This window comes from Ursus arctos, chromosome X (assembly GCF_023065955.2).
Source record: "Ursus arctos isolate Adak ecotype North America chromosome X, UrsArc2.0, whole genome shotgun sequence".
NCBI classification, from domain to species: domain Eukaryota; kingdom Metazoa; phylum Chordata; class Mammalia; order Carnivora; family Ursidae; genus Ursus; species Ursus arctos.
Genome location: NC_079873.1, coordinates 104,895,986 through 104,920,442, shown reverse-complemented (window position 1 = coordinate 104,920,442; position 24,457 = coordinate 104,895,986). Strand labels below are relative to the sequence as shown.

General features: G+C 38.3%; 1 protein-coding gene across 1 annotated transcript in view; it reads right to left on the bottom strand.

Moving 5' to 3' along the window:
• The window catches only part of GABRA3 (gamma-aminobutyric acid type A receptor subunit alpha3), a 370,374-nt gene that overhangs the window by 20,384 nt on the left and 325,533 nt on the right, over nucleotides 1-24,457 (bottom strand). Inside the window, exons 8-9 of the mRNA XM_048213585.2 lie at nucleotides 22,671-22,823; nucleotides 6,628-6,839 (exon numbers count right to left, since the gene is read on the bottom strand). Coding sequence (XP_048069542.1) covers nucleotides 6,628-6,839; nucleotides 22,671-22,823 — 365 coding nt within the window. The remainder of the gene's footprint in view (nucleotides 1-6,627; nucleotides 6,840-22,670; nucleotides 22,824-24,457) is intronic.

Below are 24,457 nucleotides of genomic sequence, written 5' to 3'. Positions count from 1 at the left end.
TGTGGAATGTAAGAAACAAAACAAATGAACACAGGGTGGGGAAGAGAGGTAAACCATAAAACATATTCTTAACTATAGAGAACAGACTGATGGTTACTCAGGGGAGGTGGGTAGGGGGTGGGTTAAATAGGTGATGGGTATTAAGGAGGGCACTTTTTGTGATGAGAACTGGGTGTTGTATGTAAGTGATGAATCACTAAATTATACACCAGAAACTAATATTAAACTGAAGTTAACTAACTGGAATTTAAATAAAAACTTGGGGAAAACCCCACATGGTGTCCTAGGAAAAAAATCATACAGATAGATCAAGATATCTCATTGTAAATTAACTGGAATTTGTAAATAAAAGATGCAGTTGTATGGGCTTCTGGGCCATAAAATCAAGTCCTCTATTATGTAAGAGATTCTCAGGCTGGTTTTAAATTTCTTCATAATGGGGGCACCTGGGTGGCTCAGTTGTTTAAGCATCTGGCTTCAGCTCTGGTCATGATCTCAGGGTTCTGGTATTGAGCTGTGCATCAGGCTCTGTGCTCAGTGAGGAGCCTGCTTCTCCCTCTCCCTCTCCCTCTCCCTCTGCCCCTCCCCCTGCTCATGCGCTCTCTCAAATAAATAAATAAAATCTTTTAAAACATTAATTCAAAACAACAATCAGTGAGAGAATTAAGCATAGCAACCAATGTCTACATGGACATCAGAGAGAGAATGGGACCCGTGAATTGTACAACAGCACAACTACAATTCAAGTATAAACAATTGACAGGTAATTTTATGCATGCAATATAGTAGGAAATACGGTTCCCATGAGCCTTAAAAAAATCGTCTAGGTGATAGCCTTGAGGTGACTAAGCAACGAATGGAAAAATGGGCTATCTTATCAAAACAGTCCTTTTATCCATTTAAATGTAGAACTATGACTAATTGACTATAGGAATTATGGCTATGTAAGAGCATGTAAATGCTATAAGCCTTGACAATGCAGAAATAGCTTGACAATGCAGAAATAGCATTATAACAAACAAAAGTTAGAAAACGACAAGGACAGAGAAGGTGAGAGGTAAGATAAGTATACTAATTTCCTTGTTTTGTAGCCTGTGAGGGGTCAGTAGACCTTGTTCATAAACGACAAATCAAGTATTAGATGGATCAATGTATTTTAAGGATACAAAGGTAACAACTACATTAGGTATAAAAATAAAACCAACCCAAAATTTCCTACGATAGGGTAGATATAGTTAGTAGAAATATGCTTATTTCTTCATAATTCATAGCAAGGACTTAATAAATTCTATCTAAATGATGAATATTGGCGTTCTAAGATGGCAGAGGAGCAGGAGACCTAAAGTTCATCTGGTCCCAGGAATTCAGCTAGAGAGCTACCAAACCATTCTGAATACCTATGAATGCAACTGGAGAACGAAGAAAAGAGCAGCAGAAACTCTATGAACAGAAAAGCTACCACTTTCTGCAAGGAGGTGAAAAGATGACGGAGGAGTAGGGGACCCCTTTCTCAGCTGGTCCCCTGAGTCGAGCTGGATATCTACCAGACCATCCTGAAAACCCATGGAATCAGCCTGAGACACAGGAAGATACATCTGGATCTCTACAAATGAACATTAAGCATCTCCAGTGCTGAGTATTGAGGTACAAAGCAGGGAGCCGTGAATCCACGCACAGAGATTTTAAACTAAAGACTGTACTTAGAGATACAGAAGGATACTATATTATTCTTAAAGAATGTATCCAACAAGTCATTATGACAATTATAAATATCTATGCCCCCAACAGGGGAGCAGCTAGATACACAAGCCAACTCTTAACCAGAATAAAGAGACATATAGATAATAATGCATTAATAGTAGGGAACCTCAACACTCCACGCTCAGCAATAGACAGATCACCTAAGCAGAAAATCAACAAAGAAACAAGAGCTTTGAATGACATACTGGAACAGATGGACCTCATAGATATATACAGAACACTACACCCCAGAACAAAAGAATACTCATTCTTTTTGAATGCACATGGAACTTTCTACTGAATAGACCATATTCTGGGTCACAAAACAGGTCTCAACTGATACCAAAAGACTGACATTATTCCCTGCATATTCTCAGACCACAATACTTTGAAATTGGAACTCAATCACAAGGAAAAATTTGGAAGAAACTCAAACACTTGGAGACTAAGAACTGTCCTGCTCAAGAATGATTGGGTAAACCAGGAAATTAAAAATCAGTTTAAACAACTTCTGGAGACCAATGAGAATGAAAACACATCAGTCCAAAACCTATGGGACACTGCAAAGATGGTCCTAAGGGGAAAATACATAGCCATCCAAGCCTCACTCAAAAGAATAGAAAAATCTAAAATGCAGTTTTTATATTATCACCTCAAGAAGCTGGAGCTGAAACAGAAGATCAGGCCTAACCCATGCACCAGAAAGCAGTTGATCAAGATTAGAGCAGAGATCAATGAATTAGAAACCAGGAGCACAGTAGAGCAGATCAACAGAACTAGAAACTGGTTCTTTGAAAGAATAAATAAAATAGATAAGCCACTGGCCAGACTTACTCAAAAAATAGAGAAAGGACCCAAATTAATAGAATTATGAATGAAAGGGGAGATATCACAACCAACATTAATGAAATAGGAAGGATCATTAGAAACTTTTATCAACAGCTTTATGCCAATAAATTAAACAACCTGGAAGAAATGGATGCCTTCCTGGAAACCTATAAACTACCAAGACTGAAACAGGAAGAAATTGATTATTTAAACAGACCAATTAATTATGTAGAGATTGAAGCAGTGATCAAAAACCTCCCCAAAAACAACAGTCCAGGGCCTGACGGATTCCCCAGGGAATTCTACCAAACATTCAAAGACGAAATAATACCTAGTCTCCTGAAGCTGCTTCAAAAAAGAGAAACAGAAGGATAATTACCAAACTCATTCTATGAGGCCAGTATTACCTTGATCCCCAAACCAGACAAAGACCCCGTCAAAAAGGAGAATTACACACCAATATCCCTGATGAATATGGATGCCAAAATATCAACAAGATCCTAGCTAACAGGATCCAACATTACATTAAAAGGTTTATCCATCAAGACCAAGTGGGATTCATCTCTGGGATGCAAGGGTGGTTCAACATTTGTAAATCGATCAGTGTGATAGATCGTATCAACAAGAAAAGAGTCAAGAACCATATGATCCTCTCATTTGATGCAGAAAAAGCATTTGACCAAATACAACATCATTTCCTGATTAAAACCCTTCAGAGTGTAGGGATACAGGGTACCTTCCTCAATTTCATAAAAACCATCTATGAAACGCCTACAGAAAATATCATTCAAACAGGGAAAAGCTGGAAGCCTTTTCCTTAAGATCAAGAACACGACAAGGATGCCCACTCTCGCCACTATTATTCAACATAGTACTAGAAGTCCTTGCAAAAGCAATCAGACAACAAAAAGGGATAAAAAGTATCCAAATTGGCAAAGAAGAAGTCAAACTGTCTCTCTTTGCAGATGACATGATACTCTATATAGAAAACCCAAAAGACTCCTTCCCCAAACTACTAGAACTTATAGAGCAATTCAGTAATGTGGCGGGATACAAAATCAGTGCTCAGAAATCAGTTGCATTTCTATACACGAACAATGAGACTGAAGAAAGAGAAATTACGGAATCCATTCCATTTACAATTGCACCAAAAATCATACGTTATCTTGGAATTAACTTAACCAGAGACGTAAAGGACCTATATTCTAGAAACTACAAATCACTCTTGAAAGACATTGAGGAAGACACAAAAAGATGGAAAAATATTCCATGCTCATGGATCAGAAGGATTAACATAGTTAAAATGTCCATGCTACCCAGAGCAATCTACTCTTTCAATGCTATCCCGATCAAAATACCAAGGACATTTTTCAAAGAAGTGGAACAAACAGCCCTTAAATTTCTGTGGATCCAGAAACGACCACGAATCACCAAGGATTTGTTGAAAAGGAAAAAACAAAGCTGGGGGCATCACAATGCCGGATTTCAAGTTGTACTACAAAGCTGTGATCACAAAGACAGCATGGTACTGGCACAAAAACAGACACATAGACCAATGGAACAGAATAGAGAACCCAGAAATGGACCCTCAGCTCTCTGGGCAACTAATCTTTGATAAAGCAGGAAAAAACATCCGGTGGAAAAAAGACAGTCTCTTCAATAAATGGTGCTGGGAAAATTGGACAGCTACATGCAAAAGAATGAAACTTGACCACTCTCTCACACCATACACAAAGATAAACTCCAAATGGTTGAAAGACCTCGATGTGAGACAGGAATCTATCAAAATCCTAGAGGAGAACATAGGCTGCAACCTCTTTGACATCAGCCACAGCAACTTTTTTCATGACACATCTCCAAAGGCAAGAGAAACAAAAGAAAAAATGAACTTGTGGGACTTCGTCAAGATAAAAAGCTTCTGCACAGCCAAGGAAACAGTCCAAAAAACTAAGAGGCAGCCTACGGAATGGGAGAATATATTTGCAAATGACACTACAGATAAAAGACTGGTATCCAAGGTCTACAAAGAACTTCTCAAACTCAATACATGAGAAACAAATAAACAAATCATAAAATGGGCAGAAGATATGAACAGACACTTTTCCAATGAAGACATACAAATGGCTAACAGACACATGAAAAAAAGTTCAACATCATTAGCCATCAGGGAAATTCAAATGAAAACCACACAGAGATACCACCTTATGCCAGTTAGAATGGCAAAAATGGACAAGGCAAGAAACAACAATTGTTGGAGAGGATGTGGAGAAAGGGAATCCCTCCTCCATTGTTGGTGGGAATGCAAGTTGGTACAGCCACTCTGGAAAACAGTGTGGAGGTCCCTTAAAAAGTTAAAAATAGAGCTACCCTATGATCCAGCAATTTCACTACTGGGTATTTACCCCAAAGATACAGATGTAGTGAAGAGAAGGGCCATATGCACACCAATGTTCATAGCAGCATTGTCCACAATAGCTAAATCATGGAAGGAGCCGAGATGTGGTCCATATATACATCATCAACAGATGACTGGATTTAGAAGATGTGGTCCATATATACAATGGAATATTACTCAGCCATCAGAAAGAACAATTACACAACATTTGCAGCAACATGGATGGGACTGGAGGAGATTATGCTAAGTGACATAAGTCAAGCAGAGAAAGACAATCATCATATGGTTTCACTCATTTATGGAACATAAGAAATAGGAAGATCGGTAGGAGAAGGAAGGGAAGCATGAAGCAGGGGTTAACAGAAGGGGGAATGAACCATAAGAGACTGTGGACTCTGGGAAACAAACTGAGGGCTTCAGAAGGGAGGGGGTGGGGGATTGGGATAGGCCGGTGATGGGGATTAAGGAGGGCACATATTGCATGGTGAACTGGGTGTTATATCCAAATAATGAATCATGGAACTTTGCATCAAAAACTGGGGATGTACTGTATGGTGACTAATATAACAAAATAAAAATTATAAAATAAATAAATAAATAGTGAATATCTACACTAAAATTTTGCCAACTCACCAGACCAGTCTGTATTCTATGAAATACATCTTTTCCTCCAGTTTGAAAAAAAATCTTCAGTATCTTTTCTCTTCTCCACGATTCTTCATAGTACTGGAATGGTTCTGGGACCACATCTGCCAGTTCTTTTTAGCATCTTTGGATAGTCTTCATCTAGGTCTAGAGATCTGAACTCTTTTAAAGCAGCCAAGGGCAATAATCTTGATTTCACAGTATTTATGTTATATTCCTACCAACTCTAGTTGGTTTATTGGGGTTTTTTTCCCTTCTTCCCATCTCTCCACCAATCCAACTAACATTTATTCAGCTTTTACTATGAATCAGGTGCTGTGCAAGAATACTGTCTAGTTAGAAAGATGATGCAGACAAGCCCCTGCCCTCAAGATATTCAGTCTAATGAGGAGGCAGATAAAAAACTCTAATACAAATACAACATTTTAATAGTCGGAGCCCCCTCCTCCTGCCACAAGAAAAGCTAAGACTATCTGAATGATTCTTGGAAAGGTTCTATGGAGAAAATAGTATTTAATCTGTGTCTTGAAGAATGAGTTAGGAAAGAAAAAAAAAGAAGAAGAAGAATGAGTATATCTTCACCAGGCAGGAAAAAAGAAAGGAATAGTCTAGATAGAGCATAAAAAGTTAAGCAGAGACACAAATGGAATAATGATAACTTTGTTTGAATATAGTGGGAATATACTGAAAAGTAAAGGGCAGAGTTGGCCCTAGAGATTGTGCACTTTTCTGGGTGGTTTTATAAGTGCAATGTGTTCCCCTTGCTTCTAGGAATATTATACTTAGGGTAGGTCCCTCATCACAAGACATCAACACTCCATGATACACACCCTCTTTTCTTTGCCCCCCAGCAAACACTACACATTGCCAAGAAGCACTCCAGTTGAGAATTGGATTGATGACCCCAGTGAATAGCACACAGCCTTGGCCAGTTCCCACAGGCTGCAGGCTGCCCACTCCTGGTTCCAATACAGTTCTCTCAGGGAGTGCTTCCCAGCCCCCACCTTGCTGTATCTCACCTTCATCTCCAGGGCCTCTGGCACCTTCTTGCCTTCCCAAGCCCAACTCCGCTTGGTGAAGTAGTTAACAGTGGCAAATTCAATCAGCGCAGAAAATACAAAGGCATAACAGACGGCTATGAACCAATCCATGGCCGTCGCGTATGCCACTTTAGGTAAGGAGTTTCTGGCACTGATACTCAAGGTGGTCATGGTGAGAACAGTGGTGACACCTGGGGAGAGAGAAGATGAGAACCAGTTGCCACTGGAAGACATTTAGAGCATATATGATGAGATCACCAACTTTGACTTATGAGGAGGAGCTATACCCCACTCAAAACAGCCCCTTTAAAGTAACACAGAGAATGTTAACATGGCATGGTTCTACCTGGTAATTACCCCATCCCAGTTATTACAGGAATGGGAAACTCCAGTAAAGCACATCTAAAAGTTCTCTAGCCTCTGCTTAAACATTTCCATTGAAGAACAGCTAATCTACTTCATGGTAAGAACACTTTTTAATTAGAAAACCTTACCTTCTGAGCTGAAACCTGCCTTCCTCTAACTCTTAGCCTACTGACTGATCTCAGAGTTCTTTCTCTGGCAACACAGGAAAGAAAAGCCTGCTCCCTCCTTTCCAGGACTGGCCTTCAGAGAGTTGGAGAGGGTGGCCATGATTCCTCATGAGTCTGTTAATCTCCAGAATGGACATGGCCGCTTCCTTCTTTTGTTTCTCTTCCTTCCCCATTCTGGTAGTTCTCTTCTAAACAACCCAGAATCTGAGCCCAAGACTCAGGATTTTCACTTCGCTTACTGTGGACACTATTCTCCTAATATTGCAACAAAAATTGTAAAAAATTGCACTTTAGTTGCATCACAGTCTAGGTCTTATTGAGTTTTGTGGACAACCAAAGCTATTCCCGTATCTATTTCTTGTGAGTTTTTGTCAAACCAGAGCTTGTTTTTAGATCAATTGATTCTTTTTCTTGGTGGTGTTACTACCCTAAATTTAAGACTTCCCTTTATTCACTTTTAAGTTCTATTAATTTTATTTTTCTAATCTGTATTTTAGATACACATCTGAGCTATATAGTGCTGTGGCTAACAATATAAGCTTTACAATCAGATTGAAAATAGGCTGAAATTCTGGCCATTCCACTTACTAGTAATATGCCTAGAACAGGGTGATTTACCCCACTAAGCTTGTTTATTATGTGTAAAGCGTATGATTATACCAGACTCAGAAATTTGTTGGGGGATCCAATGAGATGATGTTTATAAAGCCCATAGCACAATATATGGCACAGAGTAAACACTCTAGAAATAGTAGCTTCTATAATTAACATTACTCTTATTTTTACTGTTGTTAACAATAATATTGTCATAATTATATAATTAATTATAGTGGTATAATTATAAACACATTTTAAACAACATTATAATAATTTTATAGGAGGAGTTAAGATGGCGGAGGAGTAGGGGTCCCCTTTTTCAGCCGGTCCCCTGAGTCAAGCTGGATAGGTACCAGACCATTCTGAAAACCCACAGAATCAGCCTGAGATGCAGGAAGATACATCTGGATCTCTACAAATGAACATCTCCAGCACTGAGTATTGAGGTACGAAGCGGGGAGCCGTGAATCCATGCACAGATATCGGAAGATAAATGGAAGGAGGAGGGAGCCGCCACCTTCAGGCGCCAGGAAGCGGTAGCCACCTGCACTGGGGAGCAGGCTGACTCTCGGACTGGCACCCGTGAGAGAACAGACGGAGACCGTGAGCCAAGGAATGTGCACGACCAGTCTGAAAACCAGAGCTCCAGAGTGGGCATGAACCACACTGAAATGGAGCTCCAGAGCACGCGGGGGCAGCTGGTGGCTGGCGGTGTTAGAAACACAAAGGACAGAGATGTACTGACCATGGAAGTGAGGGCTGGGACGCCGGGTGTGGGGCAAACATCCTGGGATGCTGTAGGGATTAGCAGCACCAACAGAAACAGAGTTAAAGTGGCCAGAAGAGCTCAATGAAGAGCAGACTGTAACCTCTCCATTCTGAGACAGAGGCTGGGATTCGGCCACTGCTGCTCTCTCAGAAGAGGCACAGCAAATCGCCAGGGAAAGCCTCCAGAGAACAAAAGCCTGGAAATACCAGCTCACAGTGTGCCCATTCCCATCCCCCCTTGCAGGGGACAGGGAGACTCTACCCAAACAGGGTTGCCTGAGTATCAGTGCAGCAGGCCCCTCCCCCAGAAGGAAGGCTGAAAAATTAAGAAGCCCACATCCCTAAGGTCCCTATAAAACAAGTGTACACTGCATGGGTCCTGGGCTCTGGGCAACCCCGCAACCTCTCCTCATCAGAATGATGAGAAGGAGAAATCCCCCCCAGCAAAGAAAAGACAATGAGTCTGTGGCCTCTGCCACAGAACTAATGGATATGGATATAACCAAATTATCAGAAATGGGGTTCAGAGTAACAATGGTCAAGATGATGTGTAGACTTGAAACAAATATTAACGAAAATATTAATGAGAATATAGACTTTCTAAGGGTGGAAATGAAAGTGAATCTGGCAGAAATTAAAAATGCTATGAATCAAATGCAGTCTAAACTAGATGCTCTGATGGCCAGGGTAAATGAGGCAGAAGAATAAATCAGCGAATTAGAGGATGGGTTGGTAGAAGAAAAAGCTAAAATAGAAACTTGGCTCAAAAAAATCCAATCTCAAGAATGTAGGTTACGGGAGATTACTGACTCAATGAAACATTCCAATGTCAGAATCATTGGCATCCCCAAGGGGATGGAGAAAAACAGAGGTCTAGAAGAGATATTTGAACAAATTATAGCTGAAAACTTCCCAAATCTAGCAAAGGAAACAAGCATTCATGTCCAAGAGGCAGAGAGGACCCCTCCCAAGCTCAACCATGAAAAACCTACGCCACGTCACGTCACGTCATAATGCAATTTGCAAACATTAGATCGAAGGATACGGTATTGAAAGTGGCCAGGGCAAAGAAATTTCTCACGTACCAAGGCAAAGGTATCAGAATTACGTCAGACCTGTCTACACAGACCTGGAATGAGAGAAAAGGTTGGGGGGGGGCATTTTTAAAGCTCTTTCAGAGAAAAACATGCAGCCAAGGATCCTTTATCCAGCAAGGCTGTCATTCAGAATTGATGGAGAGATAAAGACCTTCCAGAATCACCAGTCACTGACCAATTTTGTAACCACGAAAGCAGCCCTACAGGAGATATTAAGGGTGGGGGGTCCTATAAAAGTTAAAAGGCCCCAAGAGTGATACAGAACAGAAAGTTACAATCTATAGGAACAAACACTTCACAGGCAACATGGCATCATTAAAATCATATCTTTCAATAATCACTCTCAATGTGAATGGCCTAAATGCTCCCATAAATGCCACAGGGTTGCAGATTGGATAAAAAGACATGACCCATCCATTTGCTGTCTACAAGAGGATCATTTTGAACCAAAAGATACATCCAGACTGAAAGTAAAGGAATGGAATACCATCTTTCATGCCAATGGACCTCAAAAGAAAGCTGGGGTAGCAATTCTCATATCAGAAAGATTGGATTTTAAACTAAAGACTATAGTTAGATATACAGAAGGGCACTATATTATTCTTAAAGGATGTATCCAACAAGTGGATATGACAATTATAAATATCTATACCCCCAACAGGGGAGCAGCTAGATACACAAGCCAACTCTTAACCAAAATAAAGAGACATATAGATAAAAATACGTTAACAGTAGGGGACCTCAACACTCCACTATCAGCAATAGATAGATCACCTAAGCAGAAAATCAACAAAGAAACAAGAACTTTTAATGCCATACTGGAACAGATGGACCTCATCGATATATATAGAACACTATACCCCAGAACCAAAGAATACTCATTCTGTTCTAAAGCCCATGGAACATTCTCAAGAATAGACCATGCTCTGGGTCACAAAATAGGTCTCAACTGATATCAAAAAACTGAAATTATTCCCTGCATATTCACAGACCACAATGCTTTGAAATTGGAACTCAATCACAAGGAAAAATTTGGAAGAAACTCAAACACTTGGAGACTAAGAACTGTCCTGCTCAAGAATGATGTGATAAATCAGGAAATCAAAAATCAATTTAAACAATTTATGGAGACCAACGAGAATGAAAACACAATGGTACAAAACCTATGGGACACTGCAAAGATGGTCCTAAGGGGAAAATACATAGCCATCCAAGCCTCACTCAAAATAATAGAAAAATCTAAAATGCAGTTTTTATATTCTCACCTCAAGAAGCTGGAACAGCAACAGAGGGACAGGCCTAACCCATGCACCAGAAAGCAGTTGATCAAGATTAGAGCAGAGATCAATGAATTAGAAACCAGGAGCACAGTAGAGCAGATCAACAGAATCAGAAACTGGTTCTTTGAAAGAATAAATAAAATAGATAAGCCACTGGCCAGACTTATTCAAAAGAATAGAGAAAGGACCCAAATTAATAAAATTATGAATGAAAGGGGAGAGATCACAACCAACATTAATGAAATAAGAGGGTTATTAGAAACTTTTATAAACAGCTTTATGCCAATAAATTAAACAACCTGGAAGAAATGGATGCCTTCCTGGAAACCTATAAACTACCAAGACTGAAACAGGAAGAAATTGATTTTTTAAACAGACCAATTAATTATGAAGAGATTGAAGCAGTGATCAAAAACCTTCCAAAAAACAAAACTTCAGGACCTGATGGATTCCCTGGGGAATTCTACCAAACATTCAAAGAAGAAATAATACCTAGTCTCCTGAAGCTATTTCAAAAAATATAAACAGAAGGAAAACTACCAAACTCATTCTATGAGGCCAGTATTACCTTGATCCCCAAACCAGACAAAGACCCCATCAAAAAGGAGAATTGCACACCGATATCCCTGATGAATATGGACACCATAATTCTCAACAAGATCCTAGCTAATAGGATCCCACAGTAAATAAAAGGATTATCCATCATGACCAAATGGGATTCATCCCTGGGATGTAAGCGTGGTTCAACATTCACAAATCTATCAGTGTGATAGATCATATCAACAAGAAAAAAGCCAAGAATCATATGATCCTCTCATTTGATGCAGAAAAAGCATTTGACCAAATACAACATCCTTTCCTGATTAAAACCCTTCAGAGTGTAGGGATAGAGGGTACCTTCCTCAATTTCATAAAAACCATCTATGAAACGCCTACAGAAAATATCATTCAAACAGGGAAAAGCTGGAAGCCTTTTCCTTAAGATCAAGAACACGACAAGAATGCCCACCCTCACCATTATTATTCAGCATATACTAGAAGTCCCTACAACAGGAATCAGACAACAAAAAGGGATAAAAAGTATCCAAATTGGCAAAGAAGAAGTCAAACTGTCTCTCTTTGCAGATGACATGATTCTCCATATGGAAAACCCAAAAGAATCCACTGCCAAACTACTAGAACTTATAGAGCAATTCAGTAATGTGGCGGGATACAAAATCAGTGCTCAGAAATCAGTTGCATTTCTATACACGAACAATGAGACTGAAGAAAGAGAAATTACGGAATCCATTCCATTTACAATTGCACCAAAAATCATACGTTATCTTGGAATTAACTTAACCAGAGACGTAAAGGACCTATATTCTAGAAACTACAAATCACTCTTGAAAGACATTGAGGAAGACACAAAAAGATGGAAAAATATTCCATGCTCATGGATCAGAAGGATTAACATAGTTAAAATGTCCATGCTACCCAGAGCAATCTACTCTTTCAATGCTATCCCGATCAAAATACCAAGGACATTTTTCAAAGAAGTGGAACAAACAGCCCTTAAATTTCTGTGGATCCAGAAACGACCACGAATCACCAAGGATTTGTTGAAAAGGAAAAAACAAAGCTGGGGGCATCACAATGCCGGATTTCAAGTTGTACTACAAAGCTGTGATCACAAAGACAGCATGGTACTGGCACAAAAACAGACACATAGACCAATGGAACAGAATAGAGAACCCAGAAATGGACCCTCAGCTCTCTGGGCAACTAATCTTTGATAAAGCAGGAAAAAACATCCGGTGGAAAAAAGACAGTCTCTTCAATAAATGGTGCTGGGAAAATTGGACAGCTACATGCAAAAGAATGAAACTTGACCACTCTCTCACACCATACACAAAGATAAACTCCAAATGGTTGAAAGACCTCGATGTGAGACAGGAATCTATCAAAATCCTAGAGGAGAACATAGGCTGCAACCTCTTTGACATCAGCCACAGCAACTTTTTTCATGACACATCTCCAAAGGCAAGAGAAACAAAAGAAAAAATGAACTTGTGGGACTTCGTCAAGATAAAAAGCTTCTGCACAGCCAAGGAAATAGTCAAAAAAAATAAGAGGCAGCCCACAGAATGGGAGAAGATATTTGCAAATGACACACACAGATCCAAGGTCTACAAAGAACTTCTCAAACTCAATACATGAGAAACAAATAAACAAATCATAAAATGGGCAGAAGATATGAACAGACACTTTTCCAATGAAGACATACAAATGGCTAATGGACACATGAAAAAGTGTTCAAATCATTAACCATCAGGGAAATTCAAATCCAAACCACACAGAGATACCACCTTACGCCAGGTAGAATGGCAAAAATAGACAAGGCAAGAAACAACAATTGTTGGAGAGGATGTGGAGAAAGGGGATCCCTCCTACATTTTTGGTGGGAATGCAAGTTGGCACAGCCACTCTGGAAAACAGTGTGGAGGTCCCTTCAAAAGTTAAAAATAGAGCTACCCTATGACCCAGCCATTACACTACCGGGTGTTTACCCCAAAGATACAGACGTAGTGAAGAGAAGGGCCATATGCACCCCAATGTTCATAGCAGCATTGTCCACAATAGCTAAATCGTGGAAGGAGCCGAGATGCCCTTCAACAGAAGACTGGATTAAGAAGATGTGGTCCATATATACAATGAAATATTACTCAGCTATCAAAAAGAATGATTTCTCAACATTTGCTGCAACATGGACGGCACTGGAGGAGATAATGCTAAGCAAAATACGTCAAGCAGAGAAAGACAATTTTCATATGGTTTCTCTCATCTATGGAACATAAGAAGTAGGAGGATTGGTAGGGGAAGAAAGGGATAAAGAAAGGGGGGTAATCAGAAGGGGGAGTGAAGCATGGGAGACTATGGACTCTGAGAAACAAACTGAGGGCTTCAGAGTGGAGGGGGGTGGGGGAATGGGATAGGCTGGTGATGGGTAGTAAGGAGGGCATGTTTTGCATGGTGTACTGGGTGTTATATGCAACTAATGAATCATGGAACTTTACATCAAAAACTAGGGATGTACTGATTAACATAATATAATAAAAAATATTATTATAAAAATAATTTTATAATAGTTATCAATAGTATTCTAGCCTCAAATATCTACACTAGAAATTAGAAGTCCTGAGCTCTGCCACTTACTTGTTTTGTATCTTGGGTGTGTTACTTCATCTCTCTGTGCCCCATTCTCCCCATCTATGAATATTTCCTACAGTCTCTATACCCTAGAATTTTGACAAAGCTAATTGTTGTACCCAAAGACATCTAGACTTCAGGAGGAGTGAGTAGTTAGACCCTCTTTCTTAGTGTTAGCATGCTCAAGAGGATGGTGAATGTTGGTCTCGGTCAAGTTGGGCATGGAAGAAGTTCTAATGTGGTGAGATATATCATATAGAAAAGCAAGCAGAGTGGCGGAGTTAAGCTGGCCAAGCAGTAGGGGGCCATGAACTTGCCTTGTCCTTCAAATACAACTAGACCAACATTCAACTATTTTAAACAATGAGGAAGATGTTCTTGGATGGAGAGAATGTGGCACATGTGAGGCTTATCTTGACAAAGAAATCAAAGCACACCTACATAGAGGTCCGAACACTCCCCACTACATGCAAGTAGCAACTCTGTGGAGGAAGGACCAGTTGGAAAGAGCCGGCAAAACACAACAGCAGAGTGTACACAGCATACACAAGAAACATTTCCTAAAGGTTTTGTTGCTATTGCTGTTGTTGTTATTGCTGTTTTTCTTGGTTTCTTTTCTTTTGTTTTTTTTCTATCCTCCTTTCTTTTCTGGACACAATGACTAGACAGAGAAATTACCCCAGAAGAAAGAACAGAAGGTAATACTCACTGCCAGGGATTTAATTAATAGGGATATAAGTAAAATGTCTGAAATAGAATTTAAAACGATTATAAAGATAGTAGCTGGGCTTGGAAAAAGCATAAAAGACACTAGAGAATCCGTTACTACAGAAATAAAAGAACTAAAAATCTAATGGGGTCAAAATTATAAATGCTATTACTGAGAGGCAGTCATAAATAGAGGATTTAACAGCAAGGATTAATGAGGCAGAAGAGAGAGTCAGCAGTATAAAAAACAAAATGATGGAAAATAAAGAAGTGGAAAAGAAGAAACACAAAAACTGGATCATGAAGGGAGACTTCGAGAATTCAGCAATTCCATAAAGTGAAATAATATCTGGATAATAAGGGTCCCTGAAGATGAAGAGCAGAAGAGAGGGACAGAAGGCTTATTTGAATAAACTACAGCTGAGAACTTCCCTGACCTGAGGGAGGAAACAGACTTTCAAGTCCAGGAGTCACAAAGAACCCCCACCCCAAAATCAATAAAAACACCTTGAAATATAATAGTGAAACTTCGAAATTTCAAAGAAAAAGAGAAAGTCGTGAAAGTAGCTTGGGACAAGAGGTCCTTAACATACAAGTGTAGACGACACATAAAGCTGACAGCAGACCTGTCCATAGAGACCTGGCAGGCCAGAAAGGTCAGGCATGATATATTTGATGTGCTAAATGGAAAAAATATGCAGCCAAAAATATTGTATCCAGCAAGGCTGGCAGTAAGTATAGAAGAAGAGATAGTTTCCAGTATAAACAAAAACTAAAGGAATTAGTGAACATTAACCAGCCCTGCAAGAAATATTAAAGGGGATCCTATCAGTGAAGAGAGTGCCCAAACATAACAAAGACCAGAAAGGAACAGAGACAATCTATAGGAACAGTGACCTTACAGGTAATACAATGGCACTAACTTCATTATCTTTCAGTAATTACTCTGAATGTAAATGGACTAAATGCTCCAATCAAAAGATACAGGGTATCAAAATGGATTTTAAAAAAAAGCCCCATCAATATGCTGCTTAGAAGAAAATCATTTTAGACCCAAAGATACCACCAGATTGAAAGTGAGGGGGTGGAGAACCATTTATCATGCAAATGGGCATCAAAAGAAACCTTACATCAGACAAATTAGATTTTAAACCAAAGATTGTAATAAGAGATAAGAAGGACACTATATCATAATAAAAGGGTCTTATCCAACAAGATCTAACAATTATAAATATTTATGCCCCTAACATGGAAGCAGCCAAATAAATAAATCCATTAATAACAAAATTAAAGAAACACATTGCTAATAATACAATAATAGAAGGGGAATTTTACACCCTACTGACATCAATGGACAGGTCATCTCAAATGAAGATCAACAAGGAAACAAGGGCTTTGAATGACACACTGGACCAGATGGACTTAACAGATATATTCAGAGCATTTCATCTCAAAGCAGTAGAATCCACATTCTTCTCAAGAGCACATGGAACATTCTCCAGAATAGATCACGTACTGGGTCACAAATCAGGTCTCTATCACTACAAAAATGATTGAGATTATTCTGTGCATATTTTAGACCACAGTGCTTTAAAACTTGAAGTCAACTACGATAAAAAAAATTGGAAGGACCACAAATATACAGAGGTTAAAGAACATCCTACTAAAGATTGAATGGGTCAGCCAGAAAATTAAAGAAAAAATTACTTATTTGTTTGTTTATTTATTTAAGATTTTATTTATTTATTTGACACAGAGAGAGAGAGAGAGTGAGTACAAGCAGGGAGAGCGACAGCCAGAGGGAAAGGAAAAGCCCAATGTGGGGCTCAATCCCAGGACCCTGGTATCATGACTAGAGCTGAAGGCAGATGCTTAACTGACTGAGCCACCCAGGTGCCACAAGAAGAACTAAAATATATATATATACATAGTAACAAATGAAAATGAAAATGGAAACATGAGAGTTCAGAAACTTTGGGTTGAAGCAAAGGCAGTCCTAAGAGGGAAGTATATAGCAATACAGGCCTTTCTCAAGAAACAAGAAAAGTCTCAAATACACAACCTAAAGAAGCTGGAAAGAGAATAGCAAATAAAGCCTAAATCCAGTAGTAGTACATTACTGAATATGACCCAGTCACCCATTTCTTCTTACAACCCCTTTCTCCCAAACTCTCCTAACTCTCCAAGTCTGCTGCTCTATGACCAGCAGATTCACCTATATTCTCAACCTCTTCTTCAAATGCACAACCTCTTTTGATCTTAACTAAAACCTGACTCTCATACTGAGTGTACTAGTTTCTGTTCTCAAAACATGGTTGATCATTCAGAATCAAGAACTCAACAGATAGAGGTACATATTCTCCTTGATCTCTAGTATTCCTTAGAAATTGCACTATCATAGTCTTATGGTAATCTGTGCTTCTGTGAGATTTCTACCATCTGGTAATATCCCTCTTCAGCCTTTCTCATAGGTATTGTCTATAGAATACTTCCATCAACCCAAAGTTTCCTTTGAGACCATTCCATCCCCTCCTTGTTCCCAGGTAACCACTCTTCTACTTTCTTGGTTAGATTTTTCCCCCCTAGAGTTTCATACATATTATACAGTATGTACTCATTAGTGTCTGGCTTTCCTCACTCAGCATAGTTTTCTTTAGGTTCATTCATGTTGTTGCACTTATCTTTAGTTCATTACTGTTAATTTCAGACTAACATTCCACTGCATTGATATAACAATTTGTTTATCCATTCACCTATTAATGGACATCTGGACTGTTTCCAATGTTCAACTATTATGAATAAAGCTGCTGGGAAGATTTACATCTAAGTCTTTGTATGATCATATGTTTTCATTTTCCTTAGTAAACACCTAGGGGTGGAAATACATGATTATATTATAAGCATGTGTTTAACTATAGGAGACTGCCAGTTTTCTAAAGTGTTTGTACCATTTAACATTCCCATTAGATGTATGGGTTTCAGTCAGCATGAACAATTGACTTATGAAAATTAAATATTAATTGGTACCTTAACACATTTCCTTGACAATGAAAGTCCTTGGAACATTTTATCTCCATCTCAACTTATATACACTACATTATGGTCCAGTCTTTTACTCTAAATATATTGTATGTCCAATAAGCCACTATTATCATTTTATACATTCAATAGTCATTTAGCATTTCCCATATAGTTATTATTTTCACTTTTAAAATTCATTTTAAACCTTCCTTCTCGGATAATTTTCCCTTTGCTTGAAGAACTCCCTTTAGTGAGGGTTTGATGATAATGAATTTTTAGTTTGTTTTTTGTCTGAAAGGGTACTTATTGTTTCTGTTGAAGTCAGGGTAGTCTGTTTATTATTACTTTAAAGGCAATGTACTTTTTTCTGGGCTACTTTAAAGATTCCTGGCTCTCTCTTTTTGTTTGTTTGTTTCCAAAAGTTGCACTATAATGTGTCTCTGTTTGTTTTTTAATTATCCTACTTGGGTTCATAGAGCTTTTCATAACTGTGCCTTTATGTCCTTTATCAGGCTTGGACAGGATTCAGCCACTGTCTCTTCAAAAATTGCTTCTATACCATCTCTCAGTTTTCTTCTAGGAATCGAATTACTTCTGTGATAGACCTTTTCAATAAATCATATACTGTTTCTCTCTGGGCCTCATTCTATTTCTTTTTTTTTTAAATAAAGGTTTTATTTATTTATTTGACAGAGAGAGAGGCAGTGAGAGAGGGAACACAAGCAGGGGGAGTGGGAGAGGGAGAAGCAGGCTTCCTGCTGAGCAGGGAGCCTGATGCAGGGCTCAATCCCAGAACGCTGGGATTACACCTGAGCCGAAGGCAGACACTCAACAACTGAGCCACCCAGGTGCCCCTGGGCCTCATTCTAAATATTTTTTCAGTTCACAGGTTTTCCCTTCAATTGTATCTAAACCACTGAGTTTTTATCTATATTTTCAAGTTTTAGAATTTCCACTGTGCTTACTCTCTCATGTGCTCTTTCTCTCAACACAAACACACTGTCTATGATAGAATTATCATGTTAGTTTCACCTGCTTAAACGTGTTCATCATAGCTATTTGAAAGTTTGATAACTCAAATATCTGGAGTTTTAGTAGGTCAATATTTTTTAATTGAGTTATAAATTATATACAATAAAACAGAAATTGTACATTTCAAATTGCTTGGGCAAATGTACACAGTTGTATAACTACTACCCCAATGAAGATATAGAATATTCTACCAAACCAACAAATGCCCTTATACTCATTTTCAAACAATCCACTGCCCCAGAGCTTTGGTTTCTAACACCGTAGCTTAGTTTTTTGTCTGTCTTAGAATTTCATGTAAATGAAATCATATATTATATACTATTTTGTGTCTGGCTTCTTAGTTTGACATAATTTTTTAGATTCACTTATACTGTTATGTGAATCAATGGTTGTCAATGCACTGTATGAATACACCATAATATAAACACCCATTCACTTGTTGATGTATATCTGGATATTTTCCAGTTTGGGATTTTATGAATAAAGTAATTATTCATGACCATTCTTGTATAAGCCTTTTATATATATTTTCATTTCACTTGGGTATGAAGTGAAACACCTAGATTTTAGCATTAATGTATTAACTTTATAAGAAATAGCCAAACTGTTTTTCCTATGTGGTTGTACCATTTTACATCCTCACCAGCAGTGTATGAGAATTCCATGTGTTCCTCAACTTCACAAATATTTGGAATTGTCAGTCTCTTTAATTTTAGCCACTCTAGTGTTTATAAAGTGATGTCTCCATGTAGTTTTAATTTATATTTTCCTGATATAAAATGATGTTAAATATCTTTTCATGTTCTTATGGGGCATTTACATATCAGTGAAATGTCTGTTCATGTATTTTTCCAATTTTTAAAATTAGATTCTTTGTATTTTTATCATTGAATTTAAGGATCTCTTTATATTTTTCAAATAGATGCTTTGTCAATCTGTACATATATAAAATATATTCTTCTAGTCTATTGCTTGCCTTTTTGTTCTCTTACTGTTATTCTTTGATGACTGGTAATTTTTAATCTTGATGACGTCCAATTTATTGTTTTATTCTTCACTTATTTTTTTTTGTATACTAAGGAGTTTCTGCCTTCCAAAGGTTACAAAGACATTGTCTTATATTTAGTTCTAAGAGCATGACATTTTTAGCTTCTATATTTAAGCCTATAATCAATCTCCAGTTAATTCTCTGCAATGCCACCTCTGTCATAAATCAAGTTTTTATATATGTGGGTCTATCTTTACTTTCTCTATAGTGTTTATTTTTCTTTCCTTTGTGCCTATAACATACACTGTAAATTTCTATAGCTTTTTAATCATTTTTGACATCTTGGGGGGCAAGTCTCTTCACTTTGTTCTTTTTTTTAAAAAGATTTATTTATTTATTTTAGAGAGAGAGAGAGAGAATGCAAGCAGAGAGGGGGAAGGTGGAGAATCTCCAGCAGACTCCCTATTGAGTGTGGAGCCCAACACGGGCTCACTTTCACCACCCTGAGACCATGACTTGAGCCAAAATCAAGTCAGATGCTTAACCAACTGAGCCACCCAGGTACCCCCACTTTGTTCTTATTTAGGAGGATATTGGCTATTCTTGGCTCTTTTTTCTTTTATAAAAAGTCTGCAATCATTTTTTGAATTAATGTTTTATGTTGGAGGTTCTTACATCAATGCAGTTAGTGTTAACTATGAACTCTAAACTCATGTGAACCCAAGTTTAAATTAAAAAATAAATTCTTAAGGAATCCTACATTTTACACAGAACCCAGGCCAAAACAGACATTATGCTTTATTGTCTCCTTGCACTGATTACTGTATTTTTCTTTTAAAGATTGTATTCATTTATTTGTCAGAGAGAGAGAGAGAGAGTGAACACGAGCAGGGGAAGTGGCAGGCAGCGGGAGAAGCAGGCTCCCCGTTGAGCAAAGAGCCCACTGCAGGACTCAATCCCAGGACCCTGGGATCATGGCCTGAGCCAAAGACAGATGCCTAACCGACTGAGCCACCCGGGCATCCTGATTACTGTATTTTTCTAGTGCTTTTTCTAGGGCATAATCCTTCAGTGGTATTGGATTTATGGGATGAATCCTTGTATTCATTTCCCATGGTTTATGTAAAAAATTACCACAAATTTAGTGGCTTAAAGTAACACAAATATTTTTTTCTTACACTTTTGGAGGCCAGAAGTCTGGCAGTTTTATGGGCCCCTTCCTCCTCTTTTAAACCCAACAGCATAGCATATTCAAATCTCTTCAGCTTCCTTCATCACATCGCCTTTTACTCTGTAGTCAAATACCTTTTTGCCTACCTCTTATAAGGACACTTGTGATTTATATTTATTAGCCATATAATCCAGGATAATCGCTCCATCACAAGATCCTTAGTGCACATTTGCAACACCCCTTTTGCCACATAAGGTAACATTCACAAGTTCCAGAGATCAGGACATGAATATATTTGGGAGCTATTATTTAGTCTACCACAGCCCTAGTTCTAATCCTAAACTTCACTCAGGCTCAAAGCCTTTCTTGTGTAAACTTAAAACTCAAAATCTTATTTACCAAGACTAGTAGTCCATTTTCCAGCTATAACAGTATCAGTTCATGTGATTAACACTCTAATTTTTAGTTCCCTCTTCCATTTGGGTCCCTGAGTATTTCCTTTAATTTCTAGCAGCCCACATATTTAAAAAGAATGTTTTCTATGTTTTATCTAACTTTTCTAGGATTTTGTAGAGGAAGACTTTTCAGGGTATGTAGTTTGTTATATTTTTAAGAATTGTTGACTCCTATATACATTCTGCTCCCTCCACTTCACTAGAACTGTTCAAGATCACTAACAACAAAGCATATCACCATACAGTTTCCATCTGCATCTTGCCTAAAAACACAGAATTTACACCAGATGATTATTCCCTGCTTCTTGAAACATTCTCCTCTTGATTTCCATGATATCACACCTTTCTTGTTTTTCCCCCCCTACTTTACAGGTTACTCTTGCTCTTTCTCTACTACAATTTCTTCTACCTGACCTAAAATGCTGCTTCTTTCTAAAACATCATTTACTATTTTAACTACATAGTATAGCTTCAGGATATTGGTAGGAAATATCGGCCTTCTGTGTGGGTATGTAGTATGTGCCTCACAGTTACCACTGCCATGGAGGCAGTTTAGTAGACCAAAAAGAGTGAATATTTGTCTCCTAAAATTTTTTACAGTGGGGAAAACAGGCAGAAAATGTTTTATATGTTTTAAGTCTCCCAGAGAAAAATGCTAATGATATACAAATCTCTTTTTAGACATCAGTAACTTTCTATTAAAGAAAATTTCCCTGATTGTAGGTACTATTGAAAAATCCTTCAACCTTTGTGTAGCCTTTACTGATAATTTGTACTTTCAAAAAAGCTAGAGGAGAAACAGCAATGTCAGATACAAAAAAAAAAAGGATCATAAAAAAGCACCCAATCCACTTCTCTGTTGTCAACTTAGTTTCCCACTTGTCACCTTTTCCAGCTCTGCCCACTAATTTCCTCTTTTTCACCGAAGGCTCAGTCCCTCCCCAGTTCCTGAAGCAAACCTGACTGAGAAAAGAAGCATTTTAGTAACCTTACTACTCCAACACTCTTTTCCCACCTTTTTCTTAAGAATTCAGTTGCTTGAAACACCAGGATCTGATGACTCAATTACTAATGCTGGGCCCAGGCATTGCTCGCATCCACTCTCCTTATACCTACTACGACAGTCCATCATAAGACTTTGCCAATGCCTTCATCTGCTCATTCTCCATAAAACAACACTCACCAAAGACCGTGCGGGCAGGGACAGACTCTCTGTTGAGCCAGAAAGACACTTGTGACAGAATGACAGTCATGATACATGGCAAGTAGGTCTGGATCACAAAGTAGCCAATTTTTCGCTTGAGATGGAAGTGAGTTGTCATGACGACATATTCTCCTGGAGAGAGAAAAATTAGGCAATATATAGCTGACTAAACATTGTTAAATCAAGGTGGGTCCCAATTCAGTTCACTAAGTTCTTTAATCTTATATTCAAAACAAGACATTCCAGCACCTCCCCGGTTCACATAACCAGATCTCTTTAATAATCATGAAGTAGTGCATTTTTATGCAAAAATATATGCTAACACTATACCAACACAGCTTGCTCAGAGCAATTTTGACACAGATTCATTCAAATAAATAAGTGTCTTAAATAATAATAAATAACAGTCTCATCTACAGCATTTGCTATGTGATTGGCACTCTTCTGGCACTTTAACATTTAACGTCTTAAAATACTTACTGTTTATAACAATGTTATAAGGTGGATACCACTGTTATCCTCATTTTATAGTCCAAGAAACTGAGGCAAAGAGAGATTGAGGAATTTTACAAGGTTATCCAGCTACTAAGCAGTGGAGTCTGAATTCAAGGCCACATGGGTTAGTTCCACAGCTTATGCAATTTAACCACAATGCTCTGCTGTTTGAGTGGACTCATAGAGTTAGAACCAAAAGTTCATATAGCAAAATGTGGGCTGGCCTGTATCACCCCACTCTAAAACAAGAATGAACACTTATTTAGCTCTTATTATATGCCAAACAACTTTGAGCATTTTGTCTCTGCCCTTCATCTCTCCCCCTCTCTCTCAAATAAATAAAAAAATTTAAGAAATATCTTCTGCCTAGGTTTCCTACTTTTATGGGTTGAATTGTGTCTCCCAGAAAGATATGGTGAAGTCCTAACCATGAGTGCTTCAGAATGTAACCTTCTTGAGAAAAAAAGGTTGTTGCAGGTATAATTAATTAAGATGAGGTCATACTGGAGTAAGATGGTCCCTAATCCACTATGACTGATGTTCGTACAAAAGGAAGACAGACACACACAGGGAGATATATGATCATGTGGAATATTTGATATATAAAATATATAACAAATATTCATAAATTAATTATATTTTGTATATCCGAAAGACAAAGCAAGTGGACTTTTCAAAAAATTATCAAATCAAGCATTTGTTTTAAATAACTGAATATATTTTCTTTAATCTTTTTTTCTAGCCTCTTTCTTTCAATTTCTGTTTTCCTATCTCATTTCCAAAGAAGCAAAGAGCATGCCTAAAATGAGGAGATGGTGAAGTAGGACATCCCTGGCTCAGGTATCCCATCACAAATACATGGATTAGCAACTATTTACAGACAATAATACCTTTGTGAAAATCCCAGAACCAGGGAGTAAAACTAAATCACCCTCTTGGAGCACAAAATCCAAGAAAAGCCACGTTAGAAATGTAAGAGAAGTGGCTTCACTTCACCACCTACTTCCCTCTCCCAGGCCAGCCCAATGTAGCACCTAGAGGGTTCCTCTGGGTCTATGGTTTCTCTAGTGGTAAATGGAGAGCCTAAGGCAGATATCCCGTTTCCCCCAGCATTCCAGAGCATTCCCCCCTTGCCTCATGGGGAATACTGGGGGAATCAACAGGGCTAGACCATTTGGGGTCAACTAGTAACAAAGAAGGGGTGGTGGTGAAACTTACAGCCATCTGTGCTTGGATCTCAGCGGTGATACCAGGTCCTGCTAGCAAATTTG